Source organism: Lepisosteus platostomus, chromosome 25 (genome assembly GCF_059453375.1).
Source record: "Lepisosteus platostomus isolate fLepPlt1 chromosome 25, fLepPlt1.hap1, whole genome shotgun sequence".
NCBI lineage: Eukaryota > Metazoa > Chordata > Actinopteri > Semionotiformes > Lepisosteidae > Lepisosteus > Lepisosteus platostomus.
The window spans coordinates 4,649,883-4,674,729 of record NC_142635.1 but is presented as its reverse complement, the minus strand read 5'-3'; the positions used below and the strand labels follow the sequence as shown (position 1 = coordinate 4,674,729).

At 43.5% G+C, this 24,847-nt stretch overlaps 3 protein-coding genes across 10 annotated transcripts in view; 1 reads left to right on the top strand and 2 right to left on the bottom strand.

Annotated features, from left to right (window-relative positions):
- Positions 1–567: 567 nt before the first annotated feature.
- Positions 568–11,528, top strand: LOC148640831 (uncharacterized). Of its 2 annotated transcripts, XM_088619535.1 has the most exons (7): positions 568–793; positions 3,707–3,790; positions 4,130–4,246; positions 5,114–5,605; positions 6,955–7,106; positions 7,437–7,543; positions 10,995–11,528. In XM_088619535.1, exons 1-7 carry the CDS (start codon positions 730–732, stop codon positions 11,146–11,148), a joined length of 1,170 nt encoding a protein of 389 aa, XP_088475661.1. In that variant the 5' UTR covers positions 568–729; the 3' UTR covers positions 11,149–11,528. The 2 variants fall into 2 exon arrangements, with proteins under 2 accessions (XP_088475661.1, XP_088475662.1); XM_088619536.1 differs by lacking the exon at positions 4,130–4,246.
- A 6,546-nt stretch (positions 11,529–18,074) lies between these two features.
- Positions 18,075–22,761, bottom strand: LOC148640830 (C-type lectin domain family 6 member A-like). Of its 2 annotated transcripts, none has more exons than XM_088619044.1 (7): positions 22,559–22,761; positions 22,119–22,238; positions 20,555–20,665; positions 20,110–20,304; positions 19,129–19,280; positions 18,731–18,852; positions 18,075–18,643 (listed from the first exon to the last, which is right to left on the bottom strand). In XM_088619044.1, exons 2-7 carry the CDS (start codon positions 22,225–22,227, stop codon positions 18,484–18,486), a joined length of 849 nt encoding a protein of 282 aa, XP_088475170.1. In that variant the 5' UTR covers positions 22,228–22,238; positions 22,559–22,761; the 3' UTR covers positions 18,075–18,483. The 2 variants fall into 2 exon arrangements, with proteins under 2 accessions (XP_088475170.1, XP_088475169.1); XM_088619043.1 differs by having other exon boundaries at positions 22,119–22,243; positions 22,559–22,760.
- Positions 22,762–24,310: 1,549 nt separating this feature from the next.
- The window catches only part of LOC148640828 (uncharacterized), a 32,037-nt gene continuing 31,500 nt past the window's right edge, over positions 24,311–24,847 (bottom strand). For all 6 annotated transcript variants that reach the window (XM_088619006.1, XM_088619010.1, XM_088619005.1 and 3 more), the window contains exon 11: positions 24,311–24,802. In XM_088619006.1, coding sequence (XP_088475132.1) covers positions 24,772–24,802 — 31 coding nt within the window. In that variant the 3' untranslated portion in view covers positions 24,311–24,771. The remainder of the gene's footprint in view (positions 24,803–24,847) is intronic.

The following is a 24,847-nucleotide window of genomic DNA, read 5'->3' as shown; positions in this document are numbered from 1 at the left end:
TCTTCTAATTCTGCTCTCCTTACTGTCCCCCAAGCCCATCTACATTGTACGGGTGACAGGGCCTTCTCCTGTTATGCCCCCAAGCTCTGGAACTCTCTGCCCAAGGATATCAGAGAGTCATCTTCTCTAAACTCCTTCAAATCCAGACTCAAAACCTTCTTCTTCAGAAGAGCCTTTACTGAACTGGTTCCATCCTTCACCCCTCTGCTCCTACTGTACTTAGTACCACCATCCACGGTCTCCTCTGTGTATTGTAATTGTGTCTTATCTTGTGTATTCTTTTTATTTATTGTTGTCATTCTGTAAAGCACTTTGAGAAGCCACCTTTAAAGGTGCTTTATAAAAAAGTTTATTATGATTATTATTATTATGATTATTATTATTATTATTAAGAACCCAGTTTTGGCAGAGCTATAAACACAAAAACCTTTAGCACTTAAGCTGCGGACTGAGATGAGTATAAGTCGATTGAGTTATTTGGGTCCGTTACACAAGATTGCTCACAGGGCCAAAAAAAGAGAAGTGGAAAAAAACAGAAATATACACAGGACACCACTGTGCTTCCTTAATACTCTCGCACTTGCTGCCTTTCTGCTTAACTCTGGGGAGGCAGTGTCAGTGCGTGTTAAACCGATAGACTGAGTCAGCCAAAGCATCAGTCAACAAACCACTTGTTTTCATCAGCTTCTCAATCAGTTAGAGCATTTAGTCAGCCAGCTTTCCACATCAATGTCTGAAGAAGTCTGCTATTCCACTGTGAAGTTCTATAGAAACTACGCTCCTAAAATAACTGGTGAGTTACTCAATGTGCTGTCATATCCAGTCACTCTGTAGTGTCCAGTCAGTCGGTGTCACTGTGCTCTAGTGTCCAGTCAGTCGGTGTCACTGTGCTCTAGTGTCCAGTCAGTCGGTGTCACTGTCACTGTGCTGTAGCGTCCCGTCAGTCAGTCACTGTCACTGTCCTGTAGTGTCCAGTCAATCACTGTCACTGTGCTCTAGTGTCCGGTCAGTCGGTGTCACTGTCACTGTCCTCTAGTGTTCAGTCAGTCAGTGTCACTGTGCTGTAGTCTCCAGTCAGTTTCTGCACTGCACTGTCCAGTGAGTTAATGCTGATGTGCTGTACTGTATAGGTAGTTTAAAATATATACAGTATGTAGCAGCACGGTGCTTTATTATTTATAAATGTTAAGTTTACATAATTCCAATATGGCTTGGAACTTTAAGGTCATAATTCCAATTTCATCTCAAGAGTATACCTTTAGAAAACCATATATCAATGGAAAAATAAAACCACTGTGCAAGAGGCGTTGTTTTCTGTTCATGCAAGATTAATTTTCCACTTTAAAGTTCCAATTCTGGCCGGCAACCTGTTGAAAGAGTGGCAAACAACAGCACAGGTGCGTTTCTGAAATGGCTGGTAGGAACAGGCCACGCACGCCAGAGCCACATATCTGAACCTCAGAAAACCCAGAATAAAGAGATCACTATGGGGGAAAAAAAAGCAAGAAGAAGGAGAAAATTGTTTTGCAAAGGAGGTTGCCGACAGAGGTGTGTCACAAAAAAAAGAGAAGTTGAAAATCTGTTATACCTTAGGAATGGGGCGTTTTTGCAGCTGTGTGCACTTCTTGCTGCCCTCTAGGGCTGAAACCCGAGAACTGCATGATTTTTATTCAGGATAAAGTCTTCCTGCTTTTATAAAGCATTCTTCATCCTCTTGACATTACTTTCAAAGGGAAACTGCAGTCCCAATTTCTCAGACTGGCTAGCAAATCTATATAACAAATTCACTGATGATATAGAAAAAAAACTGAATTAAGCACAAAATCATGAAGTTTGTAAAAGTACTGTAATAATAACAATAATAATAATAATAATTGCTTACACTTATATAGTGCTTTTCTGCACACTCCACTCAAAGCGCTTTACAGGTAATGGGGAATCCCACTGTCACCACCAATGTGCAGCCCCACCTGGATGATGCGACGGCAGCTATAGTGCTCCAGAACGCTCACCACACATCAACTATCAGTGGGGAGGAGAACAGAATAATGAAGCCAGTTCATAGATGGGGATTATTAGGAGGCCATGATTGGTAAGGGCCAATGGGAAATTTGCCCAGGACGCTGGGGTTACACCCCTACTCTTTTCGAGAAGCCCCCTGGGATTTTTAATGACCACAGAGAGTCAGGACCTCGGTTTGCGTCTCACCCGAAGGACTGTAAGTCGCCATGTTGCAAATCTCTGGTCTCGCCAGCGTCTTGTAACAGAGCTACTGGGTTCCATTTATCGGCAAACCCTCTCAAAGTCAAGAGCAATATTTCTATTGAACTGTAAGTGATGAATTCACATGCCTGCTTGTTTACAGTGTAAAAGAGCTGCTTCACCTCACCAGATTTTTTGTTGCCATGTTCTGAATTGCAGAACATGGCGCTGTGCAGACCTGGAAAGTTCATCTATCTTGTGATGTAAATTCAAGGTTTTCCAAGTTACTGTGTGCATTTTACTTTCGTTGTGTGTTGCAGTTCCTCTTTAAAAGAACTTGGAGATACTTCTCGAAGTGAAAATCACAAACATTTGGACCTGAAGACAAAGTTAACTGGTCCTACATTCTTGCCTGGATCATTTTCATCTGATTCTTAAAACTGAGATTGGATTCACATCTCACTCCGTCTGACAATAAAATAGCTCTGTATGAATGTTAAAGAATAAAAGGTATCTTGTGTAATATCCATCTTCCAGTTATCTTGATCATTACAAATTATCGATTTCTGATAAATGTGACCTGTCCAACTTAAAGTGTAATCCTTATTTCTATTGACTGTAATAGAAACTGCACATTGGATGGTTTGTTTAATCATTAGGCAGTGCAAATGATGACCATAATTTTAAGACAATGGAAATAGCCAATTTGGAACAAAAATTATTGTAACTGATGGGTTGATTCAAGTGAAACTGGATAAGATTTCAAGATTTCCCTTTGAGGCAGCAGTGGTTAATCTTGCTGCCTTACAGTGCTGAGCCTTGGGCTCAATTTCCAAGGTGCTATCTGCATTGAGTTTGCATGTTCTCCTTGGGTTCATGTGGTTTTCCAGGTGCTTCAGTTTCCTCCCATCGTACAAAGGCTTTATGGTAGGTTAACTGGCTTCTGGGAAAACTAGTCCTGGTGTGTGTCTGTGTGACTGCCTTGAAACACACTGTCCAGGGTGGTTTCTGCCTTGCTCCTATTCCTTGCCAGAAGAGGTTCTGGGACACTGTGGCCCAGAATTGGATATGCAGATATTGATGGATATCGCACGTACTGACAAGTGCATTGATCCTACCAAGATCAAAACCTGCCTGTCTTTTGTAAATAATAATCCCGGGGGTTCCTTAAGGCAGCCCTGCATTGCTGACTTAGAGAGAAAGACAGGAGAACACATCTGGCCTCACAGCTACACAGAATATTGTTGCTTGTTACCTTTTCAAATTGCTTTCAGAAAACAGAAAGCAATCTAACAATACAAGGTTACAGCACATACACATTGTCATGTCCAGTCAGTTCTTCCTCTGTCTGTATTGTACTGTCCAATCCATCCACTTTCTCTGGATAAGCAGTGCCTGGATTTTAATATGAAGTTGGCTCTACCTCTTTCTGCTTGCCTCTTCCTCTTTCTATTGTGCTGTAGTGCTCAGTGTCTGTAAAGGACCTTCTTATGCTTTTTTTCAGGGAGACAGGATGAGGTGGTCTATGCTGAAGTCAAGAGAGCAGGATCTCAAACATCACAGACAGCACCCCCTGCTGGTCCAGTAGGTCAGTCACACTCTTCTCTTTCATCAGACCATGAGCTAGAAGTGGCTCCTTTGTCAGACTGACAGAACTGTGAGATGTGATTCTGTTACAATATGGCTGAACATTAATACTGTGTCAATGATGTGTCATAAATGTGAGCTACAACTCCCTTACTGCTCCACATATATCTGTCCGCGCAGTTCTGCTCAGAGCCTGTGCAGAAAGAGGAGGTATTCTCTTAGGATGTTATCTGAGCCGCCCATATGAATCTGTGATGCATCATGTTCTATCAGGCTTCTTTTTGTCTCACTTTGGCAGGTCATAGTGTAACAGTGCGTGTGCTCTGTTTGTGTCCTCTAGTTTCTGTGTCCACAGTGAGCGCTGTGCCTAAACATCCTCCTTGCAGACTGATTGCAGTGTGTCTGGGGCTGTCGTGCGTGGTCTTACTGACCATCATCATAGCCCTGAGTGTCCACTGTGAGTATGACACAATGTGTGCATTTCACTGAAGATTATTGCGATTATAGCGGTGAGGGATATTCATGAATGTGAGGATCTTTTCAGTAAAAATACCACTAATGAGGATATTATTTTTACCGGAGACCAGTGGGAAACTGTTCCACTACAGGGCTGTGTTACACCCATAGATTGAGGCCTGAGGCCCCTGAAAGGTCTGGTAGTTGGGGACAGGGGTCACCCGCCACGGCGATATCACAGTTCCAGGCATCACTGCAGGGTGGATGGTAATCTATTGCAATCTGAGAAGACTGAAGTCCACACTGCACCATTAGTGCTTGGCCAATTGTGAACTCCTGGTGAACGAACTCTGTTTGGGGATGGTTAATGACCTAACACAAGCTGGAACTGTTGATGTCCCAACATGAGGCTCAGCCCTGAGATCTCTGCGGCTCCTTTATGGGTTGAACCATTTGGTAGTCAGATTAAGCTCCTATTTGTAACCAAGTGTAAATCAAACACTCTACTTTTGGCAGAAGTGCAAGGATTTACAGCCCTATCCAAGTTAGTCTTTAAGATTACCTGTTACTAATTATTATAAACACCCAAAAAATAATGATCAATTGGGCAAGTAAGCTCTAATCCTTGAAGGCTGAAGTTGACTCAGAATTTCTAAATTATCCCAAAATGTATAAATAATTAAAACATCTCCTGTTGTATTGATCATAATAGAATTATTCCAACCGTTTGGAATCTGGGGATTTAATGGTGACCTATGAAACGTGATGGATTTGGTCTCTCCAGGATAAGGGAAAGAAAGGAGACTCCTGCTGTAGTCTGACTGTTTTTTTTGAGAGCCTAGAGGGTAGAACATATATTTTCTTACAGATGAAGAAGTTATTCGGAGCATCAGTGAAAAATACAACAGCATGTCACAGAGTATTCCTAAGCAGAAGGATGAACTGGATGAACTCCGAGTGAACTACAGCACCCTGGCTGCATCCAATCACAAATTAGAAGCAGACTACCGCACCCTGTCCACGGCCAATCAGAGGTTAAAGGCTGAACACCATACCCTGTCTGAAGCCAATAAGAAGTTACAGACAGACTACTTCACCCTGACTATGGACAAAGAGATGTTAGAGAGCGAGACACAAGACCTTCACAGGCAGGAAAACGTACTTCAGAGACAGAAAGAAGACCTAGAGAAAGAGATGGGCACATGCCAATTGGGAAAAGACGACCTGCAGCACAAAAAGCAGAAGTTAGAAGATGAGATCCATAAAAAAGCAAGGGAGTTTGCAGATGCCCTCAATGAACTATCAAAGAAATGTGAAATTGTGGATCAATACTGTCCCACTGCAAACCAACCTCTACAGGGTGAGTGTCTATATTTTTCTGTTTAGTTCACATGGTAAAGCTGTAATCCAACCCACCACATAAAACAAGCTCACAGAGGGGATAAACAGTCCATTGTTCAGCAACTGAAAATTAGCTGGAGGTCAGCAGTCTCACACAGAACCAGTTCACTCTCTTAACACCCTTTTTGAAAGACCAAAGTATGGCACCCATCCTTCTTCCACAGTAGAAGGAGGCCAAGGCCAGTGGACAAAGATGCATGTAGCTTTTCAAGTAACTCTTAATATCTTTGCTAGGACAGCTGGACAAGGACATTTTGCGGCTCTGACATAACCTGGAAAATGTATGCATTTAAAAACTTCCAATATCTTGAAAAGGGTGACAAAGTCCACCCACTTTTCATGGAATGTGGTTTAACAGCCAGCTGACTAAGATCAGAAATGTTGCAGGTAACACAGTGTCTGTCAGCTGTAATACTGGTCTCACTCATATTGCCCACTGTTTGCATAGATCTCTGGTCCAGACCCAGACAAGTGGGCTACACTACTACTGTTTAAAGCTTTCAAAGAGCTAGAATATTAGTGCCACTTTATACACATCCCATACATGCAATTGAACAATTCATCACGTTAACTGCATTCCAATAGTTATCTGAAAATGGGGAAAGGGGCTAACAAAACTTTGGGATAAGGTGTTAGAAGTGTCGAAGTGACATTGTGATAAGCTCTGCAAAGATTACATGTACCACTAATCCGATGTAAAGAAAATATTTTGGAATGTCATTGCAGAAAAAGAGTTCAGAGCTAAGCATCTGTTCTGCATGTGTCATGCAGCTTGAGAAACCAATCTTCAATCTTAAACAGGGAAGACCTCGAGGATGTAGGTCTGAAGCAACTGACAAAATTAATCCAAGACACCACTTCAGTCTTAACAGCGAAAAAAATTCCTATGCTCCCAAGTGGAAATGAAAGTAAATTTAGTACCGTGAACAGGAGGCATGTCCCTAAACAGGTGGCGATAGGTACAGTAGGTGGAACAAATTGCTCAGCCATCAAATTGTAGAAATTCTATAAGAAATGTCGGGGTAATTCCCTCCAGTAATTAAGCTACTAGCAACCAAATAAGCTAGATGATTTAAATTTGACTCTCGTGTGTCCTCAAGATTTCTGTTAAAATGAACTAAACTGAACGTGTGATTGTAAAGAACAAAACAAGTCTGAATCCTTTGCTTCTGATCCTGAGCTATTGTGGAACCCGAACCTAACTGGGGACAGCTGCACTGTGAAGACACGGAGCAAGGAGGGCGCACTGTGTGAAACAGAGAGCTGCACCGACATGAACTGTTTCCGTTGTCTGTTTCTATCTTACAGAGCGACTCTGTCAATACTGTCCTCAGGGCTGGGAGCTCTTTAACTCCAAGTGTTACTACTTCTCTACTGATAAACTGAGCTGGACTGAAAGTCGAAAAAGCTGTAAGACGCAGGGGGCCAACCTGCTAATGATAGACAGCAGAGAGGAACAGGTATGAAAGTTGTGGTAGAGAACGAGGTAAATAATGTAGGAAGACAGGAGCAGTAGAGTTGAAGACACCACGATGGGTGGAGGGAGTGAGAGCTGAGGTGTCTATACCTGGTCCTGAGCTGATGGAGATTAGGACCAGAGAGGGCGAACCTGAAGCAAAATCAGCCAAGGAGACTCATCCCACTTGGAACTCATCAGCTAGGGTGCCAGAAATGATGAGGCAGAAAGGAAACAGAAAAGGGAAAGCCAAGGCCAGAAAAGGAAGCTGTCCTGCTTAATATATGTCAATGTCAACGTTGCAGATGTGTAACACTGGGCTTCTTGTGTGCAGGAGTTTTTCACATACCACTCTAAAAAAGGTTACTACTGGATTGGACTGAGTGATTCTGACAAAGAGAACTACTGGACCTGGGTGGACAACACTGTATTGATTACAGGGTAAGAGCTGTGAAAGAGTGCAGTACTGACCTACACACTGTATATACTCACACACTGACCACACAGTTACAGAGTGAAAGAGTAGTCCAGTACTGACCTACACCCTGACTGAACACACTGTATATACTCACACACTGCCCACACAGTTACAGAGTGAGAGAGCAGTCCAGTACTGACCCACACCCTGACTGAACACACTGTATATACTCACACACTGACCACACAGTTACAGAGTGAGAGAGCAGTCCAGTACTGACCTACACCCTGACTGAACACACTGTATATACTCACACACTGACCACACAGTTACAGAGTGAGAGAGCAGTCCAGTACTGACCTACACCCTGACTGAACACACTGTATATACTCACACACTGACCACACAGTTACAGAGTGAGAGAGCAGTCCAGTACTGACCCACACCCTGACTGAACACACTATATCTACTCACACACTGACCACACAGTTACAGAGTGAGAGAGGAGTCCAGTACTGACCTACACCCTGACTGAACACACTATATCTGCTAACACACTGCCCACACAGTTACAGAGTGAGAGAGCAGTCCAGTACTGACCCACGCCCTGACTGAACACACTGTATATACTCACACACTGACCACACAGATACAGAGTGAGAGAGCAGTCCAGTACTGACCCACGCCCTGACTGAACACACTGTATATACTCACACACTGACCACACAGTTACAGAGTGAGAGAGCAGTCCAGTACTGACCTACACCCTGACTGAACACACTGTATATACTCACACACTGACCACACAGTTACAGAGTGAGAGAGGAGTCCAGTACTGACCTACACCCTGACTGAACACACTGTATATACTCACACACTGACCACACAGTTACAGAGTGAGAGAGCAGTCCAGTACTGACCTACACCCTGACTGAACACACTGTATATACTCACACACTGACCACACAGTTACAGAGTGAGAGAGCAGTCCAGTACTGACCTACACCCTGACTGAACACACTGTATATACTCACACACTGACCACACAGTTACAGAGTGAGAGAGCAGTCCAGTACTAACCTACACCCTGACTGAACACACTGTATATACTCACACACTGACCACACAGTTACAGAGTGAGAGAGCAGTCCAGTACTGACCTACACCCTGACTGAACACACTGTATATACTCAAACACTGACCACACAGTTACAGAGAGAGAAATACAGTAACAGACTAAGTGAAGAGTCCAGTACTGATCTACACTGTGGCTGAATGGACTGCAAATGCACACATATTGACCACAGAGAGAAGGAAATACAGTACCAGAGTAAGACAGGAGTTCAGTACTAACCTACATTATGAAACAATGCACTGTATATACTCACACATTGACCATACACTGTACTTACAGAGAGAGTGCGATACAGTAACAGAGAAAGAAAAAAAAAAGAGTCTGGCACTGAACTACAACCTGAATGAATGGAAAGAGATCATCGCTAAGATCACATTTAACAGCCCAGCGACAGGATCCCTGCCCTGCTAAGCCAATAACTAGGGTGCAAACCTAAAGCAGAGTAGCAACCACATCAGCTCCAACTCTATATGAAAAGGCTTGGTTTGCTGCAAGGACTGTTTGATTTCCAGAAACCTAGCACATAATAATAATAATAATACTCACTTACACTTATATAGCGCTTTTTCTGGACACTCAGCTCAAAGCGCTTTACAGGTAATGACAACTCCCCTCCACCACCACCAGTGTGCAGTCCCACCTGGATGATGCAACGGCAGCCATCGTGCGCCAGTCCTCTCCCCACACACCAGCTCTAAGTGGGGAGGAGAACAGAGTAATGAAGCCAGTTCAGAGATGGGGCTTATTAGGAGGCCATGTTTAGTAAGGGCCAATGGGAAATTTGCCCGGGACGCTGGGGTTACACCCCTACGCCTTTCGAGAAACGCCCTGGGATTTTTCATGACCACCTTGGTTTTACATCCCATCTGAAGGACAGCGCCTTTTTTACAGTATAGTGTTGCTGTCACTATACTGGGGCATTAGGACCCACACAGACTGCAGGGTGAGCACCCCCTGCTGGCCCCACTAATACCACTTCCAGCAGCTTCCTTAGTTTTTCCCAGGAGGTCTCCCATCCAGGTACTGACCAGGCTCACACCTGCTGAGCTTCAGTGGGTTGCCAGTTGTGAGTTGCAGAGTGATATGGCTGCTGGCTAAATCAATAATTTAATAATCAATTCTGCATGAAAATGTATTTCCACTGTAAAACTAAAATGCCAGCAAATATCCACTCAGTGACTTAACCCAAATTATAATTTTAATATATACTCAAATTCTAATATATATATATATTCCTGCTGATCCTACTTTGTGCAGTCACTGAACAAAGGCACTAAAAAAAGATGCTGTGTTGCAGGGTTAAGAACTTTGCTTAAATGTATTCGGCAACAGCCCAATTATCAGTAATGGGGGATTTTACGTTCAAAAGTATTTACTTAACCTGTAATATGTTATAATGAAATAATGAAATAATGTTAACTGTGCAGTACAGTTATATAAGCAGTACCTGTATAGTTAACATAAAATACTGTACATGAGGTTTTCACAGCAATTTCCCCCAAATTCTGAAAGACATTTCAGGTGGTCTGAAATTGCAGGTGGTCTTGGCACCTCAATACCTGTCTGAACTTTTATCGCCCTACTCCCCACCTCGCAACCTCCGCTCTTCAAATTCTGCCCTCCTTACTGTCCCCCAAGCCCGTCTACATTGTATGGGCGACAGGGCCTTCTCCTGTTATGCCCCCAAGCTCTGGAACTCTTTGCCCAAGGATATCAGAGAGTCACCTTCTCTAAACTCCTTCAAATCCAGACTCAAAACCGTCTTCTTCAGAAAAGCCTTTACTGAACTGGTTCCATTCTTCACCCCTCTGCTCTTCTTAATGCCACCTTCCAAGGTCTCCTCTATTGTTATTGTTGTATTGCTGTAATTATAATTGTGTCCTATCTTGTGAAATCTTCTTATTTATTGTTGTAGTCTTCTTATTTATTGTTAGTCATCCTGTAAAGCGCTTTGACAAGTCACCTTTAAAGGTGCTATATAAAATAAAGTTTATTATTATTATTATTACACAAGTAACTGCATTTTCTAGAGTAACTCCTCAAACATTAAGTATATGAATATGCATGGTGTAAAAGATAAGCTGATTTACTAATTTATAAAGTAGCTACTTTGTGCACTTATCACAGAGCCTGTATTTCTATGTTGCAATGTTTGAGATATAACGCTATTTTTTTTATGCAGGTGGTCTGCAGCTACAAATAACTGGAACATAATCAAAAGACCCCAAAATAACATATTTCCCTATCACTAAATAAAGCATATACAGGAAGTGGTAGCATGAGATTTATTGAAGTGCAGCACTCTGTGCAGAATATGACCAGCTCTTCCTCTATTTCAGATACTGGAGCTCACCAAAGCTCGACGGCAACAGAGCCAACAACTGTGCAGTCATAAATATAAATGCCAACAGTCTGAATAACTGGGTTGATGTAGGCTGCATATCAGCTCATCGAAGGATATGCGAAACTAAGGCCCTGTCATTTTCCATGTAAACACTCCCCTCTGTGTTAACATGGCAGGGGTGAAACTGAACGGCTGACTCATTGCTGTAGCTCTCGGTCCCGCCTTCGCACAATACAGGAACCACAACTGAAACCCTGCAAGATCATTCTAACACCTTCTCTACGTGTGCTCAGTCTTAACACAGGTGATTTTGGCTGCTATAATCTCTGATGCTCACCTGAAAGCAAATCTGTCTTTGAATCTCTCTGCCTCTTGTCTAAATGTAACTGATGAATAAGCCTTCACTATTGCCAATTTTCCCACACTGCCATTTACATTTTAATGATGAAAATGCCTTTGGGCAAAAGATGTTAAGAGTGACTATGTGGTGTCTCATCGCCAAGATCAAAAATAAAAAATATTGTCCCTGTTTGTGTTCACTTCTGAGGTGTACCTGTATGTTGAAGAACATGGCCTGGTGGGATATGTTTTGTAAATCCAATCCCTTTGTATTTTGTGGAAAGTTGGTGATCAAGTGTGTTAAGAATGTCTTCTACCAACACCATAGGACCACTCTGAAACTCCCAGGCATTTAAAAGAATTATTGAACTCATTTGGAAAGATGTAGGTCACAAAGTGACCTTCACCAGGAAAGGCAAAATAAGTCACATTTCCCCCCCAAAAAAAAAATAAGGGCAAAGGTTCCCCAGTGGCAGTTTTACACAAAAGCTGAAGATTTAATGAATTTCACATTGTTCTGAACAACCCCGGCCAGCAGGCATAATCAACCTGCAACTCACAACAGGCAGCCCACCGAAATAAGCAGGTGTGAGCCTGGTCAGTACCTGGCTGAGAGGCTCCTAGGAAAAACTTACAGCAGCATCCTTTAGTGGTTAGTGAGTACCCCCTACTGGCCCCATCCTGCAGTCTATGTGGATCCCCATGACCCAGTATAGTGACAGTAACACTATACTGTAAAGAGGCACTGTCCTTCAGATGGGATATAAAACCATGGTCCCGACTGTGGGCATTAAAAACCCCAGGGATTTTCTTGACAAGAGTAGGGGGTGTGAACCTGGGGTCCTGGCCACATTTCCCATTGGCCCTTACCAATCATGGCCTCCTAATACTCCCCATCTATGAACGGTTTCATTACTTTGTTCCTCTCCACTGAGAGCTGATGTGTGGTGAGGGTTCCGGCGCACTATGGCTGCCATGACATCATCCAGGTGGGGCTGCACACTGGTGGTGGTGGAGGGGATTCCCCATCCCCTGTAAAGTGCTTTGAGTGAAGTATCCAGAAGAGTACAAGCAATTAGCCTACTGCTTTTCACACCTCCTTTTCCCCACTCTCTGACCTTGAAGCCTTCTCCTTCCCACCCTGGAATTAATTCCTACTACATCCACCTCTAGAAATAAAATAGCCCCTTTTTTAACATGGTTCAGTACTGAAACCAGCCCCACCCTGTCTGAGCAATTCACTTTACAAACTTCAGAGGGCTGTCCATGTAGAATACCTATCATCCCACTTCCATCACTATAATTTAACACCACCCCAGGGCTCAAACATTGAGAAGGCCAGGGAAATTCAGTCTTAAGTTGTATGGGGCTGGAGACTTTTCTTGGTGCTTTTTTACATTCCAAAAAAATTGGTCAGCGAGCTGATTTTACGCATCCTTGTGTGTATTGTTTCCGTAACCTTATGCCCCTCTCAAAGCACGGATGCAACACAGGTTTGATACAACTGATAACTCTGAGAACTTTATTGCAGGGTCAGAGATTTATACTCTTGAAACCCAACAATTTCTCCAGACTTCAGTATAACAATGAATTGGTTTACACTTTTTTTTTTTTACAGCTTGCATTCTACAGTAAAAACCAAAGGAAACTTACAAAACCATCACCCAAAGAAGGCTCCATAGCCAAAAGTGTTTTTCAGCATGGAATAAACCTTTACTTGTTCCTTTGCAGTCTGCACAGGTAGTGTACCTACAATACATGCATTTCAGTCCCTACAGGCTTTATGAGTAGGTCTACTCTGCACAGAATGATATACAGTACATACCACATGCTACAGCTTCCTATCCTTTAGGAAAGGATATTTCCTCCATTCAGTGCATACAGCAGTTCATTTGCTTCTTGAGAAATCCTGATGCGGACAGCTAAGGCATTCACTTTTCACACAGGAGTCTGCTACTTTCTTCTCAAGAAAGAAGAGAATCGGGCAGACTGGCACTTATTTTCTAACCTCCTCGAAAATCGGTGCCTGCTGTCACGAATAAATCCTTCCATCGCGACTCGGCACCTCTGAGGGAGAACATTTAAGCATACACAGGCAGGTCACAAGAGAATTTAAAATTTGGAGAGCCAATGGTTGCCCTACAGTACATTCAAGCCCCGACCATTCCCCACAGACGCACGCTTGCGACCCTACTGTATCTATACACTCCCAATAGGATTCGGGATTCAGCGCGCTTTGCAGCGTTCTTACGAAGTGCGTTACCAAGAAACAAAAGCCAGCATAAGTTATTTTACAATACTGTAAATTAAAGGGCTCACGGAGCTGTTTATTATATCATAAATTTACAGCCCAAAATGAGATATCCGACGCGTATAACTAAATTAGCGACATTAACCGATGAATAAAAGCTCAAAATGCAGTGCACGTTTTCACTCAACCATACAAATGTGTTAGTTACTGCTTACCTATCAGTGAGAACATTATTTAAGCATGCACATGCAGACTACACGAGAGAGCTTAAGAAAACTGCAAGAACCGCTGACCACTCCCGCATTCAACACTCCACCGACACTCAGCCCCCTAATCCCCCTGTTTATACACGCCCTATGATTTGCGACAGGTGTAAAGTCTGTCGCTGCTGCAAATCAGGGTAACTCACTAATTAAGGCAACACCTCTCTTAAAGAGAGTATAACTGCATGCGGGATACATTGCGGTAAAAAAAAATCAAAGGAAAATTATAAAAAATATTACTATATTTATTACTTTAAGTTTATATTTACATATGAAACCTATGGAAGCTTGTTAGCGCCACGGAGAAAAACAAATTGCGTGTAAGCGAGATAGTATTGCGTTTATACGAGATAAGACTGTGCTAACACGCGATAATTAATTCGAATGATACAATTATTGAATGATACAATTATTGCTGGAATCTGTGAGCATAAAGCCCTGAAAAAAAAATAGACTATTCTTACATCAAATACATTTGAATTTGGAATTACACATCAAAATGCAGGAGAATTACTGTAGCATTTGAAGGGAGAAGGCTCTGTATTTCTGTATCCGTTTAAGAGATCTTTACGTTCATGTCTGTATCATGTCTTATCTTAAAGAGACGGCACATAGGCAGTTCTACAGTTTGTAGATTGTTGGTTTGTTACCAACAATAACAGTAACAGTAAGCCAGCACTAGGTATAAGTCTTACTGTTAAGTCACCATAAATGTATTCCGTTCAAAGTTCAAAGAGTAGGCTAAAACCAATGTAAGGTACATTTTTTTTTCCCTGCAGTCTCGCATCAAGAATAACTTAGGTTTGGAAAGCTGTTATTTCTTCTTTTAGCACTAACCGCGAAAACGACACGCATTTAATCCAGGAATGCCCGCTGAAAGGTGTTCTGCTTCACGTACTGTATACAAAAGACAGTACACGTGCTCCTGTAGACTAATCCTTTGGCACTAACAGCAGTGTGACGATATTCTTCTGAGGCTCGGTTCAATTGAGCTGGAAGTCAAAGCTAGTTTGCCTCGGATTATACTATTGCATGCGTATTGCAAGATATTAATACAGTAAGCAATATTGTGCAAGAATTAATTATATAGTTTTGACGCAAGGCTATTTTGTATAAACGCGAAATGTTTCTCGTTTAAAAGAAATATTATATATCACCAATATCTGGCCTCTAGGTGTCACACATCATCCCAGCTCATCCCACAAATCTTCAATGGTGCTCGCGATTGGTCGAGAAGAACATACATAGCTGTCACACAATCAGCTCTTAGGAAAGCCACTCGTACATGAGCTGAGTAAGGATGTCAGGTCAGGATGGATCCACAGGATGAGTGCTGTCCCGCTGGAATGGTGTCACACCAGAAAGAATCTGCAAGAAGGACATTGATCAGTATAGCACCTTACAGCCAGGCTGCCATCAATCACTCACTACAAGCGGGGTCCTGGAGTGAATACTGTAGATCCAGGTCTCCATTTCTGGTCCTAGAGAGCCCCAATACCCATTCATTAGTTGTAGACACAGTGGATTCAATGAGTGTATACCAGATGTATGTTTGCAGTGGTTTGAAGAAGACTTTTCACTACTTAAAACTACGCAATGTAGGGTCTTTTTCAAGTTAGTTTGTTTGAACAGGCCGGACACCGACAGGACAATCATTTCACAATCTCTTTCCCTGGAATGTACTGTTTGTTCTGCTGTTTGTACTTTGAGTCTGCATTTTTGGATCTTAACCATTAGAGACCCGACGATAACCTGTCTAAGTCACTGAGTCAGTGTGTCTCTGCCCTGGCTGAGTGACGGCCGTGACTGCAGTGACCCCAGCCAGAAACCTCACTGTTATTTTCATTTTTATCATTGCTATTTCATTGATATAAAAATGTGACATATTCTGTATATGCTGTATCATTTCACATCTATTTCTTTCCTAATTTCCTCACTGTCTTCAGTCTACCTTGCAAGGCAGGACTTGCATTCCAATTTCCTCTGCCTGTGTCTTCTCCTCTGTTTTCATGGGATGCCTTGTACTCTTGCTGTTTTCCAGAACTTTTTATCACTCCCCTGCAAGACACATGTATATCTAGAGTCCACTGATGAGCTCCTCAACAATGTCCTGTTCAGGCTGATATCTGGAGATCTACCGTCCTCTGATCACTTCCACACAGTGATCGTCCACAAGAACCTCTTATTGAGTTCGCCACCTGTTATACGACAATCCACACTGATCACCTCCCCAACAACCGTCCACTGATCTTTTCCTCAAATATTCCCAGTTCAGACTCACACCCCTGTATCTGCTGTCTGCTGATCACCTTCTCTACACTTCCTGTTCCTGTCTCACACATCATGCCTACAGGTGACTAGCTCATACAGCGAATGACACAGTGGCTGACTCACAAACCAGGTCAGAAACTGCGAGAGAGCTGAGGTTTGCCAAAGGCCCATGGAGATCTTCAGAGCCTGTCCGGGGGGGACAAACCAGCACACAACTATGCTACCTACTGTATGCACTAGTACAATTTCAGTACGGAAATCGTCATATTGAAAACAAAAATGACATTTTACTGATGGCCACAGGGATCACGGCATGTGTAAAAAATAAAGTCTGAGAAGTATAAATCATAAGCAAGGGTGGCGCTGTGGTCAGCATTGCTGTTGTGGCGAGTTATTCCGAGCCCTGTGCAGGTCTCCAAGAGGGTCCGAATGGCTACGAGTCCGAGAGGGGCGAGATGAAAGGGTTGTCGAGAGGTCCAAGGCTAGAGGAGTCTTCGTAACTGTCCCGATCGTCATCCCTCCTCTTAAGGGCGCTCCTACCCTTTTGTATTTTAGTTCATTATGTGCACCTGCCCCCTGTTTAGTCTGTCATTATTTAAGCCTGGTGCTCCCACTATTCCTGGCTCAGCATTGGGAGATAGACGCCCGGAAGCCCACCTACCAGTGGGTCCAGGAGAGACCCGACGGCATAGGCGTCCTGACCGTCTGAGTCCGGGGCTCGGAGCGCCTGGCCACGTTACCCTGGTTTTACTCCTTGCTCCTGTTCCGGATCCGGTTCCGGATTTTAACTGTGTCTGTCTCGGATGGATCCCCCAGGTCCTGGACCCTCGACTGCGCCCCGGATTCCCCCTTTGGACTGTCGGGATTGTTTGCCTGTGCCACGCCCCCCCCGAGCACCGGATCACCGCCGTCACGCCCCCCTGTCTGTCCACCCCTCCTGATTCTCGTCGTCTCCTCCCTGTTGTCCTTCTCCACTTAGTTCTGGATTATACCATCTGCTCAGGGTCCTGAGCTACGCTTCACGGGAGCCTGGACCAGCTCCCCTTAAAGTAATGGTGGTCAGAGGTAGAGGACGATGCGAGCTCAGGAGGCAGATAGATTCTTAATACCGAGCGAGGACTCGAAGTGAACAGAGGGTTTTATAGTGAAGGAAGGGGTGTGGAAGAGAAATTGGATAATGAGGATTAATTGATGCCAGCTGCATCCGTAACAGGGGCACTAGGTTCACCTCCTGGGGTGCTGTCTGTCCGGAGGTTGTGTGTTCAAATGGGTTTCTTCCAGGCTGCTCTGGTTTCCTCCCAGTCCAACAACGTACTGGTAGATGAATTAGCCTCTGTAGAAATTAGCCCTGGCCTGAGTGAGTGTGTGTCTGTGTCTGCCCTGTGATGGACAGGTGTCCTGTCCAGGTGTTTATATCCCTCCTTGCACCCAGTGCCTCCTGTGATTGGCTCTGGGCTATCATGGCCCTGTACTGGATAGGTGGAAGATGAAAGTTATAATGCTGTGCTGATTAAAGTGACATGTAGCTTGTTGGATTGCACCACCAGATGGAGCCAAACGTCTTGTTCATTCACATAAAGGAGTTCCCTACCTGCATTCACCACGATCAGACAGATGATAGTTCCAGGTAGGGTTACAGACCCCCAGAATCCTTGAAACACAGGATGGCACTCCTGAAGGGACTCCAGCTATATTGCCACCAGCTCACCTACCCTGTGTGACCCTGTCGTGCCACTGTGCCACCCAAAATAAAAACAAGTAAAATAATAACACACTGATGAATATTGCAATACAAAAGGAGTAATTTTTAGACCTGCTTGACCAGTGTATCATTGAGTAATGTGTGTCCTGCTCGTGTCCTTTTAAGATTTGTGGTAAGTATACAGGCAACAAAGATCTTACAAAGACGGGCTGAGCTAAGACACGGATCAGTGCAATTATAACAAAAAAAAACTGAATTAACATTTTTAATCACAGCCATAACACCTTTTTTTACAGAAGGTGGAAGGTGACAAACAAAAACTGGACCTTAAAACAAGGGAAGCTTTTAGAGAAATCAGAACATATTAGAATATATACTGTACATTTTAACAACTTAGCCACTCCGAAAAAGTTTCTGATGGGCTAGATTCAAGTACCTATGTCTGATTGGAACAAACAGGCTTCAGTGTCTGTGACAGTGCATCAGTGCTGGCAGCTGTCAGTCGGTGTATGGGCATGCCAGGGTGTGGGTGTGAGAGAGAGAGTCAGTGTGTTATCCAATCACTTGGTCAGGCAGTTCATCAGTCTCCCAGGTTGCCAGTCAGTCAGCGTGTCAGACAGTCAGTCGGTCAGTCAGTCTGTGTCAAAGGGTCAGTGGGTCAGATCTTCACAGCGCTCATTTCGCAGATGCGTGGATACTGGAAGTCGCAGGGGACGTCGAACCAGGATTTCGAATGAGAGTTGAGCACTGCGCAGTCCTCCCCATGAAGCCCACCGGACAGGTGATTGTCAGGCTGCGACTCGAGTGCATTCCAGTAGCTGTGGAGAGAAAGAGGGCACGCCGACTGAGTGAATGACTGCCCCCCCCCTGCAGAAAATGGTGCACTGTGGCAGACATGGACTTACGTTATGTTGACGGGGGTGTTGTCCACCCATCTCCAGTCCCCCTCTTTCTCAATGTCGTTCAGCCCGATCCAGTAGTGGTAGTCAAACCCACCGAGCTTCTTTGCCTCCTGCTCCAGGAAGTCCTGAGTAGATCATGACACAAGAACAGACAGAGGGTTACACTGTAACACACACACTGTAATATTGACTGCTACACTGTAATAGACTGTTATACAGTAATACATACTGAAATACAGATCGTTACATTGATACAGGTTATTACACTGTAATACAGATTGTTACACTGTAATACAGACATTTATACACACTATACTACATATGGTTACACTGTAATTACTACTGTAATTACTACAGTGTAACAGCCATGATGTATTTCAGTCACCCTGTCAGAAACTCACATGCTGTTTGTGGCTCAGCAAGATGACCAGCCTCCCTCCCAGCTCTACACAGCTGTCACGGCTCTCGTTCCACTGCATTTTGTCTTTGCCGAAAAAGTAACACTTGTCTTCGTGCAGGAGCCATGAGACGGGGCAGGGCTGACACACTTTCACTGAAGACAGACAGGGGCAAGGGGTTAAGACAGATATCCCCCATGACTGGAGATCGTCACCATCCCGAGAGAGAGAGAGAGAGAGTGAGTGCGAGAGGACAGCTAATGGAGTAGCACTGTGCTGAGGGAGATGTGAAGTAAGAGTTTCATAAGCCAAAAATACTGGGGCCTTGGGTTCAAATCCTTAGGTCCAATTCATATCAAGTTTGTATGTTCTCCCCCTTTGTCTGTGGTTGCTTCCTTCTAGTGTTTCAATTTCTTATGTCAGAAAAACATACATGCTGTTTTTTTCAGCCCTGCCCGACGTCTATCGGTTATAAGATCTTGTGTAAAGCATGTTTTTTTTTTTCCATCGAGGAACCTTCACACTCTTTTGTTCAACGAATCCCAATTACTCTCCTCAGAACACCGATTTAGATTTGCCAATCTAAGAACAGAAATTTTCATTTTTCATTTACACTTTCAGCCGCATGTCCATTTGTATTGTATATTGTCTATTTCTGTTTTTTTCTTTCTTTATATTGACCACTGCTGCAAACCAAATTGCCCCTAGGGGATAATAAAGACTCTATTTACTCTCTACTTACTCAGTCCAAAGGCACACTGATAGGTTAACTGGCTTCTAGGAAAACCGGCCCTGGAGTGAGTGTGTGTGTGTTTGTGTCTGTATATGCCCTGGGATGGACTGGTGTCCTGTCCAGGGTGTACCCTGGCTCGTTTCTGTTGGTTGCTGGGAAAGGGTCTGGATCCCCCATAACCCTTTGGCTTGGCTGAAGTCTGTATTGGCTACAGCAGATGTGGAGTAATGGATGGATAGGCTGATCCTCACTTGTAGTACCCGGCTGAGGACACTTTTCGGCCAGGCTGTTATACTGCTGACACACTGCAGTGTATCGGCTCTGCAGGTGGTTGTATCGGAACTCGAGTGCTGCCTCTGTCCTCCCTTCCTCACACGCAGGGGCACTGCTGCCATTCAGAGACCTCAGCTTTGACATACAGGGCTGCTGGGACTTCTGGTGAGATACTGAGAGAAGGACAGAAGACAGAAGTATGATTGCAAACACCTAGAGAATAGCAGTCCATATTACAAAAAGTGATGTACAGTGATGGTACAAGTGTTATATATTAACATACCGTATAATATGAAAGAGTACACTACAGAGTAATAGCAATGTGTTGTACTACAACAGTGATTGCACTATACTGCAGCTGTGACTGTATCGCACCCCAGCAGTGATTGCACTATATTGTATTGTTACAGAGGGAGTACTCACACACAATGCCAAAGGCAATATTTGCAGCAATAGACAGCAGAAGAGCTATGGTGAGAAGAATCACACACTGTCTTCTCACACATTGGCCGTTGTTCTTCATGGAGGACATGCCTGCAACACAAGGACAGCCATCATCATCATCACCAACCACCACTATCATCATCAACACCATAATCCCAACCATCAGCACCATAAGTCATTTCACTATCTCCATCATACTGTCACTAACAATGGCAACAAGAACGACATCAATAAGAATGAGGATAATGATGATGTTGTGCAGCATGTGTGGCACAAACACGCGTCAGCACCAAACAGCTACAGGCGGAGTCGTGTCAGTGCAATGTGTGAATTACGAGGTAAAGCTCGAATGTCAATGGAATGTGAATGTCTTAAATATTCATGACAAACATGGCTTTGTTTCTGCGCAATACAATTATGATTACAGTATAACATGTTCAGAGTTTTTTAAAGACATATTTCATATATTTTTATACATATACATATTATACATATGTCAAAGTGGTTATGAATAAAATGGAAGGGCATTTTATATACTGTACAGTGGGTTCAAAGAGTTGTTTTTGGTATATATGTATGCAGTATCTCTGTCACGTTAGTGTTTGAACAGGTCAGACACTGAACATTTCCCAATCTCTGTTGAAAAGCACAGAGTTGCAGTGGTTGTGTTTGTTTTGGTCTTGTACTTTGAGTTTTTTTTTGGTTTTCCAAAGTATGACATTTCTAAGAAAAGTGTATCTAAGTCATTGAGGCTGTATTTCTCATTGCATGGCCTTTGAGCACCAGAGAAACTGGACACCTACAAACAATGCAGTATCTTAAATCTGCTGTGAAGTAACTAATGTATAAAATCAGAATACTGGAAATGCATAGTTAGTTACAGTAATTATATCAGTCGCTCTGATGAATTATCAGATTTGAGTAGATCAGATTTTTCTTCCTCAAAACTCTCCTATTCAGTAACACCCCTAGATCCACAATTTACTGATTTTTTTCATCAATATTGTCCTGCTCATACTGGCACCTAAAGATCCGCAGTTCATTAATCACCTCCTGAACAATCTGCTGTTTAGACTGACACCTGCAGAATAATAGTCTACTGATCACCCGCTCAGCAAACTACTATTAAAAGAGACATGCAGAGTCAAATTCCAGTGACCATCACCTCAGGATTTAAATGTTCAGAGACAATTATACTTTACACAATCCACTGATTACCTCCTCAATAATGCCCTATTCAGTTACCTGTAAATTGACAATCTTCTGATCATTTCCTCAGTATCTATCTGTTCGGACTGGAAATCCATTCATCAACTCAGCAATCTTCTTCTTGGACTGACACTTGTACTGATTACTATCTACTGATCATCCTTTCATTAATCTCCCTTTCAGGTGCGCTTGCCGTCTGATTGACCGATTGACTGGGCTGACATAGTGGCAGCCAGACTCACTGCTCTCCTGACTTGCTGAAGCACCGTCCAGTTCCCAAGCCAATTAGCCTTAATCACCCACAGCTGCCCAGTTAAGCAAGAGGATCCCCTACCTTGCAGGCTGTCATCAGGGTTCAGGGATGTTAGGATGGGCCGGTTGCTCTTGGTGGACATTTCCTCAGTGTAGTCTTGCAAGCTGGTGTAACGTTCACTGACATCCATGCTGGCGTTCTCTGTGCTACCAAAATCAAGCCCGACATGGTTCCGCTCAGTGGCTCAACTATTTCAGTACTCATTCGAATGTTTCATTAGTACCAGAAACATCAGCATTGACAAACGTAATAGTCATTCTTATTGGTAGTAGCACAACTAGTAACTGTAGTAGTGGCAGCAGTAGTAGTCACAATAGCAGAAGACTTAGAATTATCAGCAATGGGAAGAACCAATTCTAGTGGCAGGAGCACTGTTAGGGGTGGAATTAGAAGAAGTAATATCAACAGAACTCAAAATATTAGGAACAGAAGTAATAAAGCAGAGGACACAGCATACTCACTATCTCAGTCCAGTGGCTGTTTCTCTGTGTAACTGCAGCTCGCTCCTCACTCTAATCCACACTGACTAACCCTCAGCTTCCAAAACAAACTGTTTCCTGTTGCTTTTTCGCCTCCTCTCTTTCGTCTGAAGTTCAAGGGGACCTCCTCCTTCCTGTGCTCCGCTGCCCTTGTGGTCGCTCCCTCTCTCGGCTCCTGCTGTTCCTGCAGTGTTTATATTTCCAGGGAGAGGTGTGGGGGCGTAGGGGGGAGGGGCTGGTGGCACAGGAATGTACAGGCTGATAGCAGCAGCGAGGGGGGGGGAGAAAGACAAACAATTTGGAAGAGAAAGTTGTGTAGCAAGACTGGATGGGCCAGAGTGAGGAAATGTTTGTACGCCTTCCCTCTCGGAGGTCGTATACAACAGTGTCCAGTCAGACGGGCAGTGTTCAGCAGTGCAGTGTCCAGTCATACAGTGTGCATGGACTGCAGTGTTCAGTCAAACAGGCTGTATTCAAGTACGGCAATGTCCAGTCACACAGACAGGCAGGATTCATATACTGCCTACTGTATCTGTGTGTCCAGTCAAACAGGCCATGTTAATATACAGTACTACTGTGTTAATGTACTGCAGTGTCTAGTCAGGCAGTGATCATGTACTGTAGTGTCCGGTCAGGCAAACTGAGAACTTGATGTATTGTACTGATAAAACCAGTTCATACCTTCCTTCAGCAAAATTTATCGGACTTGAGTTTCACTGCAGATCTTAAATGTTCTCTTAGACCACTTTAAAATCCCTGCCTCTCCTATTAGTCTGACTCAGATCCTACAAGGAGAGGTATTGCAAACAGCTGGAACAACAGGCCAGCAAGGGCCTGGGGGATAAGGTCTAGATCAGATTCCTCAGGGTCTGGAACCCAGCTGGTTTTCTGAAGCTGGAATTCCTAGGCCTTTTGTTGTAAACAGCTCTTTATCTGGGAGGTCATAAGATCCAATTAGATTTTGAATGGACCAATGCATCTAGCATCGACAGGCTTAAGCTGTGGACAATTGAAAGAATCTCTGCCATTCCAGATTTTACACTCCAGACCTCAAGATCCCGATCAAAGATCATCTAGCTATTATTAACTTTGCATTTAGTAACAGACTTTTGAACAAGCCCATGCATAAATGCTACATAAATAAATGCTTATCATTGTGTACAATAAATTTACCGCTGTCTGCTGCACATTGAAAACGTGTTATGTACAGCTCCTAAACAAATATCTGCCTACCACAGACAGAGAGACAGCAGAGACACACTCTGCACCATATCAGATGAGTGTTGCAGCAGGCAGGGAGAAGAGAGAAGAGCCCACATGGAATTAAACAGGAGGGAGGGGGAATGTCAATATTGTTTGTATTCTTTCTGAACGGGGCATTTCTGCTGTTCTTGCTGGGAAGTTGGGGGAGAGTGAGAGTCAGTAGTTAATGTTGAACAGGCTGATTATTGCACTGTATCTACACGGTACCACTGCCATCAAACACCATGTACTTTGGCAATGCAGAAACACGAAGGCCGTGCCAAGTCGGAGTTTTGAAACATCCATTTTTCGCTCAGAGGGAGGGAGAGCATCAGAGATAAGCAATAACTACCAATCAGGCCAGCTGGGTCAAACAGCCAAAATCGAATCTCGTGCTCTTTCGATGGGTACCACACAGAAAATATCATAAACACAGACAACACTAAACAGACACACAGTCATTTACAGAAATTACAGCCAATGTACACTTAGTGGTTTAGGAAGTCTTGTTTTAATTTTATGAGATGCAAAAATATACAGGACGTGATTTGCAACACATTACAGCAGTACAAAAAGTTTATACATGCGTCAATTATGTCCAACTTGATTACAAATCAACTTTAATAACAAAAATCATTTACATCCAAGCCACAAGACTCACACCAACTGCAGATTCAAAAAGCTTTGACAAAGAATAGTTCAGCGTCTGTTTTTATTCTATTTTATTACTGAGGGATTCTCTCACCTCCTCCCTCTACCACTGTGCCTCCTGTTCTGTTGTGTGTGTTTATCACTGAGGGCTTCTGTGTTATCTCCACTCTCTTTCCCAAAACAGACTGCATTTTAAAAATATACTTAAGTATTTACATGTATATACAGTACAGAAGAGGGTGGACTGGAAATAAAAGTGCTTTATCTTCAGAGGAAAAATCCTACATTTCTGCTCTTCTCCCTCATGTATGGTAGAATCCTCTGGGCTTGGGGCTGAAAGATATGCATTAGAGAGCAGAGTGCCCATTAGAAAGATGG

Excerpts from the sequence above, each read along its gene's own strand:
- LOC148640831 (XM_088619535.1), top strand. The coding sequence starts at position 730 with ATGTCTGAAGAAGTCTGCTATTCCACTGTGAAGTTCTATAGAAACTAC. Across the intron at positions 4,247-5,113 it reads CATAGCCCTGAGTGTCCACT|ATGAAGAAGTTATTCGGAGC; the intron begins GTGAGTATGACA and ends ATTTTCTTACAG. Across the intron at positions 5,606-6,954 it reads TGCAAACCAACCTCTACAGG|AGCGACTCTGTCAATACTGT; the intron begins GTGAGTGTCTAT and ends TCTATCTTACAG.
- LOC148640830 (XM_088619044.1), bottom strand. The coding sequence starts at position 22,227 with ATGGATGTCAGTGAACGTTACACCAGCTTGCAAGACTACACTGAGGAA. Across the intron at positions 20,305-20,554 it reads TATTGCCTTTGGCATTGTGT|TATCTCACCAGAAGTCCCAG; the intron begins GTGAGTACTCCC and ends TCCTTCTCTCAG. Across the intron at positions 18,644-18,730 it reads AACACCCCCGTCAACATAAC|CTACTGGAATGCACTCGAGT; the intron begins GTAAGTCCATGT and ends TTCTCTCCACAG.